Source organism: Perognathus longimembris, chromosome 9, assembly GCF_023159225.1.
Source record: "Perognathus longimembris pacificus isolate PPM17 chromosome 9, ASM2315922v1, whole genome shotgun sequence".
Classification (NCBI taxonomy): Eukaryota; Metazoa; Chordata; class Mammalia; order Rodentia; family Heteromyidae; genus Perognathus; species Perognathus longimembris.
This window is the reverse complement of record NC_063169.1, coordinates 45,377,458-45,391,712: the sequence shown is the minus strand read 5'-3', so window position 1 is coordinate 45,391,712 and position 14,255 is coordinate 45,377,458. Positions and strand designations below refer to the sequence as shown.

General features: G+C 38.4%; 1 protein-coding gene across 7 annotated transcripts in view; it reads right to left on the bottom strand.

The window, feature by feature from the left end:
• Positions 1 to 14,255, bottom strand: part of Tpd52l1 (TPD52 like 1) — a 77,956-nt gene that overhangs the window by 16,141 nt on the left and 47,560 nt on the right. For all 7 annotated transcript variants that reach the window (XM_048354020.1, XM_048354018.1, XM_048354019.1 and 4 more), the window contains exons 2-3: positions 9,350 to 9,465; positions 4,538 to 4,686 (exon numbers count right to left, since the gene is read on the bottom strand). In XM_048354020.1, coding sequence (XP_048209977.1) covers positions 4,538 to 4,686; positions 9,350 to 9,465 — 265 coding nt within the window. The remainder of the gene's footprint in view (positions 1 to 4,537; positions 4,687 to 9,349; positions 9,466 to 14,255) is intronic.

Genomic DNA, 14,255 nt, shown 5'->3' with positions numbered 1-14,255 from the left:
CCTCTCATCCTACCACTGTCCTCATTTTTCTTAGTTTTGTAGGATAGACATTGAATTTTTTACTGTATTCTTCCCCATCTTCTTCTCTTCATCTACCCCCTGGAGCTTCCCCATCTTCTCTTCATCTACCCCCTTGATCTTCTCCATCTTCTTCTCTTTATCTACCCCCTTGATCTCATCCTACTCCTTTCAAGTATCTGTTTCCTGGTGTTTATTTGTCTGACCTCTGACTTAGCCTTTCTAGGGAATTATACTATTTGAGTTCTCCTCTGGATCGACCATCTTTCAGTTAATACATTCACGTATACTTGCATACCACCCAAAGTAGTAATTGGTTCAGGAGAGCAGATCTAGACAAGTGCATTGGAAAGTGAAATCAGTGCATTTGGAAGTGAGAAAAGCACAGCATTATGTAGAAATAAAATGTATTCCTGCCCTATGGTCTGAGATTTAGAATTAGGATCCCTTCTTTGCTCCAAAGCCATCCCCCATTCTTTGCCTTTCCCATACATAAAGACAACAATAACAGTAGAAGAAAACAAAAAAGAATTATCATTTTTGTATGTTTTTAAATTCTCTCAAGGCTAGGTACACAAAAGACTGACAAGAAAAAGCATGACAACAAACCTTGCGCACAGATGCTGCCCTGACCTGCTTCTTCTATATTCTTGGACTCTTGACTCTTTCTAGAAAGGAGATCATTTGCATTGGCCATGTAATTATTCCTACTTAATGGGTCAGTCCTATTCCAGTTTGAATCCAACCGCAGAGGAAAATATGCCAAAATCTTCATTAACATACCATAAACTTTCTTTTCTTTATGAATCAAACTAAATAGGTCATGATGGCTTAATCAGTATGCAAAGTATTACCTCTGGGAATCATGCACATCCCAGTGCTTTGAAATTCTACCCAACTAATCCAGCCACAGCTCCTCATTCCTTCATGTCCAAATATATATTCTTTTATCATGAGAAGTCTAAATCTCATCTTGGAATGGAAGTCATAAACACTAACAGAGCCCCAGAATTTATACCATTCAAACAGATAAAGATTCTGTTCTCACTCCTCACCAGATATGATTAAGACCCTCCTCTATCCTATCTACCCAGTGGGAAAAAGGGAGAAAGCCCTTCTCTTGAATTTATGTGATTGATAGACCTACTCAAGAAAAGGGATTGAGCAAAAATGAGTTCATTGAGTCCTCACTACGATCACTAGACACAGTGCCAGTTCAAAGATACAGCTAAGCCTTGATTTCAACTCCATGTTCTCGCTGCAATAAATGTCACTAACAGTCACCAAGTTGTCTAAGCAAAGACTTCAGAGTCACATTTGATTTCTCTGCTTGCCTCACCATCAACCTCCAAGCCACTGGGACATTCTGTGAGAATGACTTCCAAATTCTACCCTCTCTGTCCCATGCCTCTTCCTCATATCATCACCCACCTGAAACAGAACAATTACCTCCTAAGTAATTTCCCAGTTTCTACTCATACCTCCGGACAACGCAATACACTAAGTAACCAGCATGATATTTTGAAAGGTCAGTCATAAATGATACCTTCCAATAGCTTCAAAAGCCCTTATAAAACTCTCACTAAGGAACCCCACAGGCCGAGACTTCATTCCCCTGACTAATTTCTCCACACAAGAGATTTCATAAACTAGTTCTCACCTCAGGCTCTTTGAGCAACTTTTCCTCAACTGGAAAGCTCTCTCCTAGATAATTCATTTTTTTGACCGTATTGATTTATTAAACTGTAATTCCTAGGAAATTGGGCATCCATATTTATGAAGAACCGTGTGTGCAATGCATTGCAGGAAATCCTTTAGGGTTTACATGATAAGTGAAGAAGGCAAAAAGCTTGTGTAGAAAATGGGAGTTGTGCTCACTCACAGAAAGGCTGAGACACATGAGGAGACATGGATGGCACAGACCTCCAAAAGCATGTTATGTTCCTTAGTGATGAAAACAAGGGCATCCAGTTCATTTCTCTACACTTGGCAAGACACAATTCTGAATTACTAAGATCACTAATGTGACAGACTTCTATCGCCCCAGAATTAAGTTTCCCCCCACTTCATTATTCCACTCTTCTAGATATTCCCCTAGATCATTCTTTTTTGCCACTGAAGCCTCCGCTGAAGACCCAGGACAGGATTTCCATGCCTGGGCCTGAATCTCAGCAGCTTTGATCCTCTCTGCACATCACTTTATGCTGTTGTCACTACAGAACTTTCAAGAATATTCGTCTGTCTCCACTGCATTTCTTGCTTCCTGCTCTTTCTTCTTTTAATAGGGAATCACATAGGAATCCTGTCCATCTTTGTTGAATCCTATTATCCTTAAGGACTAGATTTACCCCAGTATCTTAATGCCCAATAGTAGACACTCTTTAATGCTTCTTGAATAAATGATTGGGTAAGACTTCTTTATGGCTTTCTGGTCACTGTATATGAAGAATAACTGAGGCCATGGGACTAGTTCAAAGCCTCTGTCCCTTTTTCCTATTTCAACACCATTGGTTGATTAAATGCTTTCTTTATAAGAAGAAAACTTCTCCCCTGCCTGAGCCTTCACTGGGTTGTGTCACTGCCCACAAATTTCCACTTGTCCCTCTTGTCATGACTACATTCTGACTCCTTCAGAGCTCTGCTTACACAAGAAACCTCCCCTAGGACCCAGGCACAACTCAATTTCCTCCTTCACATTCCCCTAATATACTGTGTTTTCTTTCCTATACTTTTCACAGTTATTTCACTTGCAAACAAAATGCAACTGTCTTCTTGGGGATACCGTCAGGTCCATCAGCACAGGGAATAAATCTGCTGTATTCATCCATCCAGAAGCTTTTCCCTAGGTAGACTCCCTGGCCACACTACCAATTTGCTTTTCAGACATGGGAATAGACAAACGTTATATTCTTCCCTATGTGAAGAGGCCAGAAGTCATTTGTGAATATACCTTGTGCTCACTCCAAGTTCCAGGATGAATATGCTTCTCACTTCTGCCTCTGTCACACCAAGCACAGTGGACACAGCCTTGCACAGATATTTCTGTTCCCTTACAATCCCTTCAGAAACACAGCATCCCTGTCCCTATTTGGAGGCATACTTATCCCTGCTGTGATTAGGGAGGCCAAGAGGAAAGACCCACTGTTCTTATACCTAGAGATCAGTATAACATGAAGCCTAGAGACCTGAACTAAATGCAAAAGCAATCAGACCTAGGGAACTGGAGGTGGTTCAGCCACACACCATCATGGCCACTCATTGGTATTAGCCACAAAAGCGCTAATATGGAAAGACCCAATCAATGGCAAATAAGCTTATTTAAACCAGGATCTAATATTCAGCTGCCCTTTTCAGGATGGTTTATAACATGGTGTGGAATAAAATTTAATCTGGTGCACACAGATTGTTATTGTCAAGTTGGAGAAAGTTGCTTAGCCTTCAGAGATAAACTTAGGCGCTCCCTGGCTGTATTCCCATCTCACTCTAGGCTGTGCCCTGACTCTGTTCGTGGAATCTTGTGGGTACACAAGAAGAGAAGCCCAGAGAAAGGCAAAGTCAGGAAAACATTCTCTGTTCACATGGAAACCAAAGCAGCCACCCTTTGGAGACCTCGGACTCCTCATACAAAGAACATCTTCACAGATCATGGCTCAAGGCCAGCACGGGCAGGAAAGTCAGTGAAAACGCTTATCTCCAATTAACCACCAGAAAACCAGAAGTGGTGCTGTGGATCAAATGGTAGAGTGCTAGCCTTGAGCTGAAGAGCTCAGGGACAGCACCCAGGCCCAGAGTTCCAACGCCATGACCAACAAAAAGCAAAACAAAATCTTCACATAGGACCAAAAAAAAAGCCTTACATGTTAGTTCTTAGGAATTAGCAGGCAAAATTGGCCTCCTGAGAAGTGGAAACAATTGCTGTCAAATCTGTGATATCTGTTTCTAATCTTTGGTATCTTTATACTCAGGTAAAATGTACTTCAAAGAGAAAAACTGTCTTTCATGTACATATTAAAATGTAATATCTTTACAATCTAATGAGTGGAAATAGGGAAGACAATGCACAACCTGAAGGCAAAAATGTCTTGATGAATTTGGGCTAAGGTTGAGAGCATTCTGGGTTCCCCATCAGTTTGTAGCCCTCAACAAACAAACAAAAATCACTCATATATGTGAGAACCTGCCTCCTTTTGGCACAAGAATAATTGACAGGAAAATATGTAAATTATTAGAAAAGACAAAAGTAAACATGTAAACTATAAAACTCCATAGAAGTAGTTGAATGGAATTAGATTTAGCCAATGCATTTTTATGGTATGAATTTTTTTTTTAAGAGTTGGCTTTATTTGCGACATTTTAATGATGGTTCACAGCTCTACTTTGCTTCTAGAGAAAATATGTTTTCCTTCACTCCAAGGAAGAAGTTGGCCTTGTAAGTAAAACAAATGAACACAAAAGAAGGATGAAGAGATAGCAAGCTACCCAAAGTTTTGAAACCTTGCTTTGCTGTAGTCTTACTTACGCAGTAGTGGTTTGCATGTCATGCCAGCTTTTGCTAAAGTTCTGCTTTAATTCGTTCATCAGATTCATGCCGAGCTTTTGTTTGATCTCAACCAGATGTCTTTCTTTGGCTGACAAGACTTGTCGTAATGTCGTGATTTCGTCTTCTAGCTACAGGTAGGAGAAAAAAATAGTGAGGCAAAATGTTAGACCAAAGAGTACATTCCCTAAAACTAAGTATATGCATCAAGTCTGCATAGCCTTAGCTTTGGTATCACCAAAAGTTTCTTCTATATGTATAATAATCTAATAGCTGAAGCTAGAAATAGAAGTTGTAGTTTTTGGTGTTATAAAAATAGCCAGTGCTCCTTGTGAACAGCATTCATATTGCGCTGGGTGTAGCATTGCGGGCCTACATTCCTAGCACTCAGGGGGCCAAGGTGGGGGCATCATAAGTTCCAGTGTAGTCTGAGCTACACTGGGAATCCCTGTCTCTAAAACAAAGTAAAACAAAATTCAGATTACACACCAAAATATAAATAAGAACATAAAAATTAAAACAACTGTAACCTATTAGAAAACAGCCACCATTTTTTCCTGGCTTTTATGTGTCCAAATGGTCAAAGGCTGTACATAAAATTATTTTTGAGCAAAACTGGTTCTGTAATGTACATTTTACTTTATAAATTATGTCTTTCATTCGTTCTTGAACAATTTGATTGCCATCCAATAGACCGCATATATTTGGAATATGAGATTTGTTAAATTTTGCCATATTTATCCAGCTGTGCAGCCATTACCATAATCAAGGCAATAAACATAGGTATCACCTCCCGAAGTGCTCTTTATAATTTCTTCTCTCATTTTCCTTCTAACTTAGCAGGCAGCCACTAACATTCTTTCACTAGACTTGATTTAGCTTTCCTTTTGGTAAGATTGGGGTTTGAATTCATGGCCTTATACTTGGCGGGCTGGTTCACTACTGCTTAAGCCACACCTCTAGCTTTGCTTTTTGCTGGTTATTTTTGGAGATGGGGATTTAGTGAACTTTTCTGTCTGGACTGTTTTTCAACCTTAGTCCTCTGAATCTCAGGCTTTAGAATAGCTAGGATTACAGGCATAAGTGTGTGACCACCTTCTCTACATTTTAGTTCACGTAACAATGAACAAGTAAGACAACTGGAGCATTTATAGTCAATAGAATATTATTTAGCCATAAAAAGAAATAAAGAACTGAGAATGCTATAATACAGATGAAGCTTAAAAGCATTAAGTTAAGTGAAGGAAGCAGGCAAAAGAGGTCACATATTGTATGACTTCATTTCTCTGAAGGACTCAGGACAGGTAACTCCATAGAGACAGACTAGTGGTTGTCTGAGACTGAGTTGAGATCAACAGCAACTGCTGAGTATGAGTGATTTCCTTTTAGGGAGACAAAATACGTGTCTGGAATCAGATTGAGGTTGTGGCGATACAATGTGGTATGTTTATTCCCTTTGAAATGGTTAATTTTATGTTTAATAAACTTACCTTGATATAAATTCCAAGATAAGCAAATTAACTGAGCTGATTAGATTCTTAGATAAGTATTAGATTGTTATTTAACTGAATAACAATCTAATCATTAAACTAATCTAATCCATTATCTAGTTAGATAGTGAGATAGATAATAATAACTTTGCTGTAAAATTTATGTTGCAAACAGATAATTTATCATCTTGTTTTATCTAGGAGACTATATGAAATGTATAACAAGATCCCAGAAGAAATGCTGTGATGAACTGATCATCAGTACAGTGTTTAGCATTTAGTATATTACAAGTACTGCTCCAAAGTTTGCCTCTTCTGGCTATTGCTACATTTGAGTGACAGTCACCAAGAACTAAAATTAAAGTTCCAGTCTCTTTGGATAGGCCATACTGATAAAAGTTATGAGTTATGAACATATAAGTGAGCTGTTCACTATCTCAGTCTAGAAAGAACAAAAAGTCTTCAGAAAGGAACTGAAAGAGAAAGGCTCAGAATTTAAACCAACTTTGCAATTCTAAGAGACAGCAACTTGACAGAATTGTGCGTTCTAGGGAAACCTCACACTAAATGAAGAGAAAAGAGCCAAAAGAAAAACAGAGGAAGCATGAAAACAGAATTTGCCTAATTGATAGCTTTCTGGTATTTTCCCACTCCTATTAATACTTAATTTTCTTTGAGTCATTTTATCTAGGGGGCAAATACAGCATTAGGTTGTTATATAATCACATCTGACATTTTTTATGCCAATACTTCATTTTTCCAAAAGCTAAGAATGTGGAATGCAGCTTAGTGAAATTAAGGTGGATGAGGAATGACAGTCATGCAGAATTTTTGATCAAGCATTAGAAAAAAATAGATGTTTAAAAACCAGAAAAGCAGCTGGTAATAAAACAGAACAAATATTTGAAAGAGAACAGTACTTTCTGATAGACTGATAAGATTTATTAAAAATGCATATTTTACTTCTGTTATTTATAAGTTAAATATGTGTTTAAGCTACAAAATAAGCTAATTACAAGAGCACACACAAGAGCACAGGAGCTGAAGATTAAGTTGGGTTGAAAGAGACTTATCTTGTAAAAGACTGAATTCACTCAAGGCAAAGTTTCTGATATGGTTATGTTTTGTGGTATCTCTCACTAACAGGAAATGCCTTCTTATGTCCAGTGCTTGATAAGCACACAAACATGATTAGGCTGTGCGAGTGAGTGAAGATAGGACATTGCTCAAAGCCTGAGGGCCTCCTCAGGAGGATATTAACAACTGAGTGGTTCAATCCCCAAGTGGGTACAGTGGAGAAGGGATGAATACAGAAGAAGAGCTAGAAGGCAATAAAAGGATAGGGAACTAAGAAGAGGAGAGAATCAAGGCAGACACTAGATACACCTGGCACACCCAAGATATCTTTATGGTAAAGTGATCAAAGATAAGAAATCCTTATATACAAAGATCTTGCCACACCCCAGTGCCTGAAACAAAGGCAGACAGACAATAGACTGGCCTGTGGAGAAAGTTGTACTCAAGTAGCTAACATGACATCTTCCCTGCTACAGAGAGGAGTTACCTTTAACCAGGGGTCTAGGCAGAATGTCTGTGAGAGTTGAGACACAGACACTGAGTTGTCTCAAGGATACCTCAGTATATCATCAGGCAAGTGGTGAAATTTCTGAGATGAATCTCGGTGTATCCTGTTGTAATGAAATCCTAGGACTGGAGGTCAAATCTGAATGCATCTGTGATGTGGAGAGGACTTGATTTCCTGCATGTGTACATGCGTGTGTATCAGTATACAAGTGCTTGTAAAAAGTAGGGAAAGCAGATGTAGGAAAGAAAAGCACAAAGCAGGGTGGCAGTGGCAGGGAGAGAAGAAATAGGAATGAGAGAGGAAAAGCTGCCAGGACACACTTGTGTTTGCTTGGCTCTTCACTAGCCCGAGGGAAGACAGCTATGCCCAAATTCTTCTGAAGTCAGGCTGCTAACTGTGACAACCCGTGGAAATTCATCTCTGAGGAAGCCAAAAAATAAGAGACAGGATGCACTGAAGCCTAATGCTCTTTCCAAAGGATGAAAACATGGCTATCTTCAGATCAGGCTCCAAAAGTCTTAGAGATCAAAACTTTGTGGGAGCTTAATGTTGTGACCAAAAGAAACTGGAATATCTTAACACCAATGCTTTTTCTTTCTTATTACATCGGTAAAATAAGTTCAGTGCTGATCTTTCAGATAATACAACATTCACAAAAGCAAACTGATATTGGTGGATGGGTGAGTCAAGGTATTTTATGGTAGTTGGTCTGTTAAAAGAGATTATATCTGAGCTTAAACTTTAACTTTGCCTGTGAGAATGTGAGTTTTGGCATAGAGTCAGCTAGCTAACACTAGTCTGCACAGCATAACTTCTAGATACTGCAGTAGACATAAACAAGTTATAAACCATTCTCATTTGGGGCCAGAAGACTAGGTGGATTTTGCCCATTGTCTATTAAGGTCAACTTTGGTTCTTGTACACTAGCATATGTAGCCAAGCAGTGGCCATGTGTAGACCAAGCTAGGCATCCGGATTATTTGATGTAGGTGTTGTACTTACCAAGCCATTTTTTAAAAAATGTTTACCAAAGGGAAAAGGCCTACTCTTCCATTCTAAAGTGAAATTACAGCAATAGCAGGCACACAGAAAGGAATGCCACATCATCTTCACACGTTTCTTTGTTCTAAAGAGGCTGATCTTGTAGAAGTGCAGTACAGAGTAGGCCTATAGTTGCCAGTGTTTACCAGAGTCTGGGGAGGGGAAGTAATGTTGGGGAGACTAGTAATATCTCATTTCTTCTATGACAGGTCCCCAAGGAAGTTCCACAAGATCTAAATAAGCCAAATTAATTATAGCTTTCCTCTCTACTCTTAAACCTTTATTCTGTACAAGTATATGTCCAGTCATTTTCAGACTTTTTCATTTAGAACAAAACAAATTTCTAAGACTCTGGTGAATACTAAGTTGACCTGAAACAAGAACTACTCTTTAAAAAAAAGAAAATTTTCTCTGGTCAGGTTTGTAAGTGATTTAGCAAGTCTATCGTATCACCAAATTGAAAAGAAGTGCAAAATTAACACTACTAAATACTGTTGATTAAAGAGCACAGCATTTCATTTTACCAACAAGAGATGGAAAATTAGCATTATAAAAATACCTTGGAAAAAAACAGTTCATTTTGAAATGTACTCATTTATTGCATCTTACTGAATGAATGACAACATAATTGCGAAGTGAAGATGGAAATAGCAATGATAGGAAGATTACTACTCATACCTGAACTAATTCTGCCCTGAGCTCTTCCTTCTCCTCTTCAGAGAGCATGCTGGAGAAATCAGCACTGGCTACTGCGTCCTCATCTCTTCCTTGTAATGGTTCACTCTCCAACAAACCTTTAAGCATAATTGATAAAACATAAATCAACTTTTAAAAAGTGAATTTAGCCAACTTCTATTTTTGTAGTTTAGAGGCTTAGACACAATGAGTAAATGTGCCATGGAAAACCAATGAGAAATTCAAAAAAAAAATAAGTTTTCCAAATAGGTGATGAGCTCCAAGAAAAGAAAGAATAGAATACTCTGAAGACCAACTGGAAAGACAGAGTATGGAAAGCCATCTTCACCCAGTTCACCATGATCACATGCATTCATTGTGTTTACCTGTGTGATACAAGCCCACCCAAGGAGAGGAATTTAATGTGCTATTTTACAACATTTCTTCCATAAATCAGTTTAACCATGACTAGGCCATCTGTCTTACAGTATAAAAATGTGAATAATTTAACAGAGGAAAAAAAGCTAGAAAGCTTCTATAACCAACCAAGATAGAATTGAAACATACATCTGTAAAGAAATTTATAGCCAGGCAGAATGGCTCATGCCTGTAATCCTAGATACTCAGGAGGCTGAGATAAGAGGATTGATGTTCCAAGCCAGCTCAGGATCAGGAAAGTCCAGGAGACTCTTATCTCCAATTAACCACTGGAAAACAGTATGTGGAGCTGTGGCTCAAAGTGGTAGAGTGCTAGCCTAGAGCAAAAGAGCTCAGGGACAGCACCCAGGCCCAGAGTTTAAGCTCCATGACAAACAGAAAGAAAGAAAGAAAGAAAGAAAGAAAGAAAGAAAGAAAGAAAGAAAGAAAGAAAGAAAGAAAGAAAGAAAGAAAGAAAGAAAGAAAGAAAGAAAGAAAGAAGAGAGAAAGAGAGAAAGAGAGAAAGAGAGAAAAGAGAAAGAGAGAAAGAGAGAAAGAGAGAAAGAGAGAAAGAGAGAAAGAGAGAAGGGAGGGAGGGAGGGAGGGAGGGAGGGAGGGAGGGAGGGAGGGAGGGGAAGGAAGGAAGGAAGGAAGGAAGGAAGGAAGGAAGGAAGGAAGGAAGGAAGGAAGGAAGGGAGAAAGAGAGAGCAAGAAGGAGGGAGGGAGGGAGGGAGGAAGGGAGGGAAAGGAAGGAAGGAAGGAAGGAAGGAAGGGAGGGAGGGAGGGAGGGAGGAAGGGAGGGGGAGGGAGGGAGGAAAGGAGGGAGGGAGGAAAGGGAGAAAGGAAAGAAGGAAAGACATTTATATTAAAACCAAAGTTCCATAAAATTAAATAAATAAATAAATAAATAAAAATGAAAAGAGTTTAATCTGAGTCCCCTGGGTAAATCTGCCCTCACATAGCTGCAAATCTTGACAGGTAAACTAGTGGTGAATTCCTTCTTCCCATCTGCACAGGAATGTTCAGCACTTGAAACACAGTGCTGAGTAGACAGACAAAAAACTCCTCCCTCAGAACTCATAACCCCAAGTGCATGATGCATGAACTTGTCACCTGAATGCACACCATGTGAATGGACCCAGACAATCTAAGACCACAAGTTAAAAGACCAAGGCTTTCTCGAGTTTGGATGTAGTCACCCGAGGAATGTGGAGCAGCTATGCTGAAGAAACTCAGTAGATAGTGCTTTCATCTACCACACATCCCAGAAGCCCCTTTTCCAGGAACAAAGGCAAACAGGAGCTGGAGAAAGGAGACCTCTCATCTAAAAAATAATTTTGCTGGTTTGCACCCAGATCTAGCATTGATTTAAACAGAGCACCATAGTATGTGCACCAAGAAGGATCATGAACAAATATTGTAATTCTGCTACCAGAGTATTTGGAACAAAAGGACAGCTGTTTTATTACCTTTAAGTGCAATAACACACAGAGTTGTCTTAAAGATAATTAATTCCCTTAGTTTTACCACTAGTGAAGAACTTTAAAAAGCAGGCAGGCCTTAAAAAACCTGTCAAATGCTCCCACATGCCTGCTGAACTTATCCTTTAAGAGATGTGTATTACTGTGACAACTCATCCACTTCTACAGTAGTAGCATTAATCTACTTGTGATGATAGAGCCCTGATAACGTTTGAGCTGGCTCAATACTATTTCATTAGGGCTTAGATTTCAATACACAAACTTTGGGAACATACTAAAACCACAGCACTATTTCCCTGTCTTATAACCATTTGAAGAATAGTAACTAAAATGTTATCAATTATGAACCAAGAGATAAGCTTTATGTTAAAGTACTTATTTATTATTATTTATTAATCTTTTTTTTTTGCCAGTCCTGGGGCTTGGACTCTGGGCCTGAGCACTGTCTCTGGCTTCTTTTTGCTCAAGGCTAGCACTCTGCCACTTGAGCCACAGCGCCACTTCTGGCCATTTTCTGTATATGTGGTGCTGGGGAATCGAACCAAGGCCTCATATATATGAGGCAGGCACTCTTGCCACTAGGTCATATCCCCAGCCCCTTATTTATTAATCTTGAAAGGAAATCATCCATTAGTGTCTACATATTTTTGCCACATCCCATGAAGCATTCTTGCAGACTAGGTAATGGCTTAATGGCTATGATTGAAATGGAACAGACAGCTATAAATTAAAATGATTACAAGCTGTCAGTTTATACCAGTGGTCATGTGATATATTCTTGGCAAATAGGCAAACGTTTCAAATTTCTTGTAAATAGTAAAATAATCTTGCTCCATACTAGGGAATTAAATAAATCAAACAAAGGAGAAAAGTACACAAAATCATCCTGATTTAATACAAGACAGAATTCAGTAAAGTAGCTTAAATGAAAACTTATCATGTCCAATGAGAGTGAAAACTGTAATATTTATTACATTTTCTTCATAATGCTGGTAAAAATAGCCTCAGGAATTCTTTTTTAAAAAATTGACTTCTTGTCAAAATGTTGTATGAAGGGGTTACAGTTTCATATGCAAGTATATTTCTTATCACCACAGGAATTCTATTAACATAAAACTTCAAAATATAGACTTACTCCCTAAGGGGAAAATTATTGAGATTATCTCATTATTGTAGAATTTATGATTATCTTTGAGTACACAAAATCTTCCAAAAACCATTACAAGTCAATTCTAGAAGGATGGAAATTAAAAGTAGAAAAGAAGTTGTTAGAACTTGACTGTTAGAACTAGACTTGTTAGAACTTTCTCATGCACATCCATTATACAACTGCTAATTTTCATTTATTTGCTAGTAATATTCATCCAGTCTGATACTGAATTATGTTTCCTGTTGCCTTGGAGTTCTAGCAGAGGCTTCAAATGCCAAGAACAATACAACAGGTGTTTTATGTCATTATATCTTAGAGCCAAGTCTTTTTTTTTTTTTTTTTTTTTTTTTTTGCCAGTCCTGGGCCTTGGACTCAGGGCCTGAGCACTGTCCTTGGCTTCTTTTTGCTCAAGGCTAGCACTCTGCCACTTGAGTCACAGCGCCACTCCTGGCCATTTTCTGTATATGTGGTGCTGGGGAATTGAACCCAGGGCTTCAAGTATACGAGGCAAGTGCTCTTGCCACTAGGCCATATTCCCCAGCCCTTAGAGCCAAGTCTTGAACCCTACTGTGGAACACACCAAGAGATTTAAAACTGTTCTCCTAGGGCCAGGAACCATTTACATCTAGCTTTGAGAGTGGGGTCAAGAAGAGCAGGAGACAGTGGCATTGCGGGAAATTCGCATGCACATGAAAGAAACCATAGAAAAGACCATATGCACGATACTCCAGATCTTTTCCTGTACAATGCAGCATACATGTCCCTACCACCTACTGTAGCATCTCACAATCCAAGATACCTCTTATAATCAATGGTGTTTTAAAATTATGTCATAGCACTTGCCTTTCATAGTGATACATAAAATGATTAGGTATCTTAACATCATTGGCATCCTAGTTTTCTAAAATAGTATACACAGGCACCCCTAAGTATCCATAACAGATTGATTCCAGAATCCAACCAGATACCAACATGCTCAGATACTAAAATACTTCATATATACTGGCCTAGTAATTTGCCTATAACTGATATACTTCTTCCTGTGTGTTTCACATCATTTCTAGATATATTAGATTTTTAAATCATAAAGCCTAATACAATATAGATGCTATGCATACAGTTCTTATGTTATAAGGTTTAGGGAACAATACCAAAGGGAAAAAATATGAACATGTTTGGTACAGAGTAGTTAAAAATATTTTTAGTACACAATTGGCTGACTCTGGAAGCAGGATGGGCAGACATGGAGGTTTGAAGGCATAAATCCACATCTATATAATTAAAAATAAAATCACATTGTTTTTAACAAAATTTCATTTTTTTTCACCTCATTTCTTTCCATCTCATTTATAAACTGACTATATAAATTGTTATCACTTGGCCCTAGGATGTATTAAGAGCTAATTTTTCCCTAACTAATTATCCAATTCATAACAGCATGCCTGCTTGGTCGTTATGTTCCTAAAACATCTTTTCCTCACTGACTCATGGAAGAGACCTGGCTCTATCCTGCAAAATTTATCATAACATTTTGATTAATGATTCATTGGCTGATTACAACACAGTGCAGGGACATTGAAAAAGTATGTCTTTGGACAAACAATCTCAAGAAGAATTTCAACTCAACTCTTTCAACTTTGCAACTACATTAGTTTAAACCACATATCTATAAAACAAGGATAATAAATGCTACCTGTGAGGGTAGGTTGTGAGGAATTACAGTTCTGCAAAATTCCTAGCACTGTGCCTGGCATATAATAACTAGCAAGCATGTTATCTCCCAATCTGGTCAAAATTGAATAATTTTCTTCCTCGATTGGGACAAGTTTAACAATCCAAGTGCCATGAAAGAACAATTAGA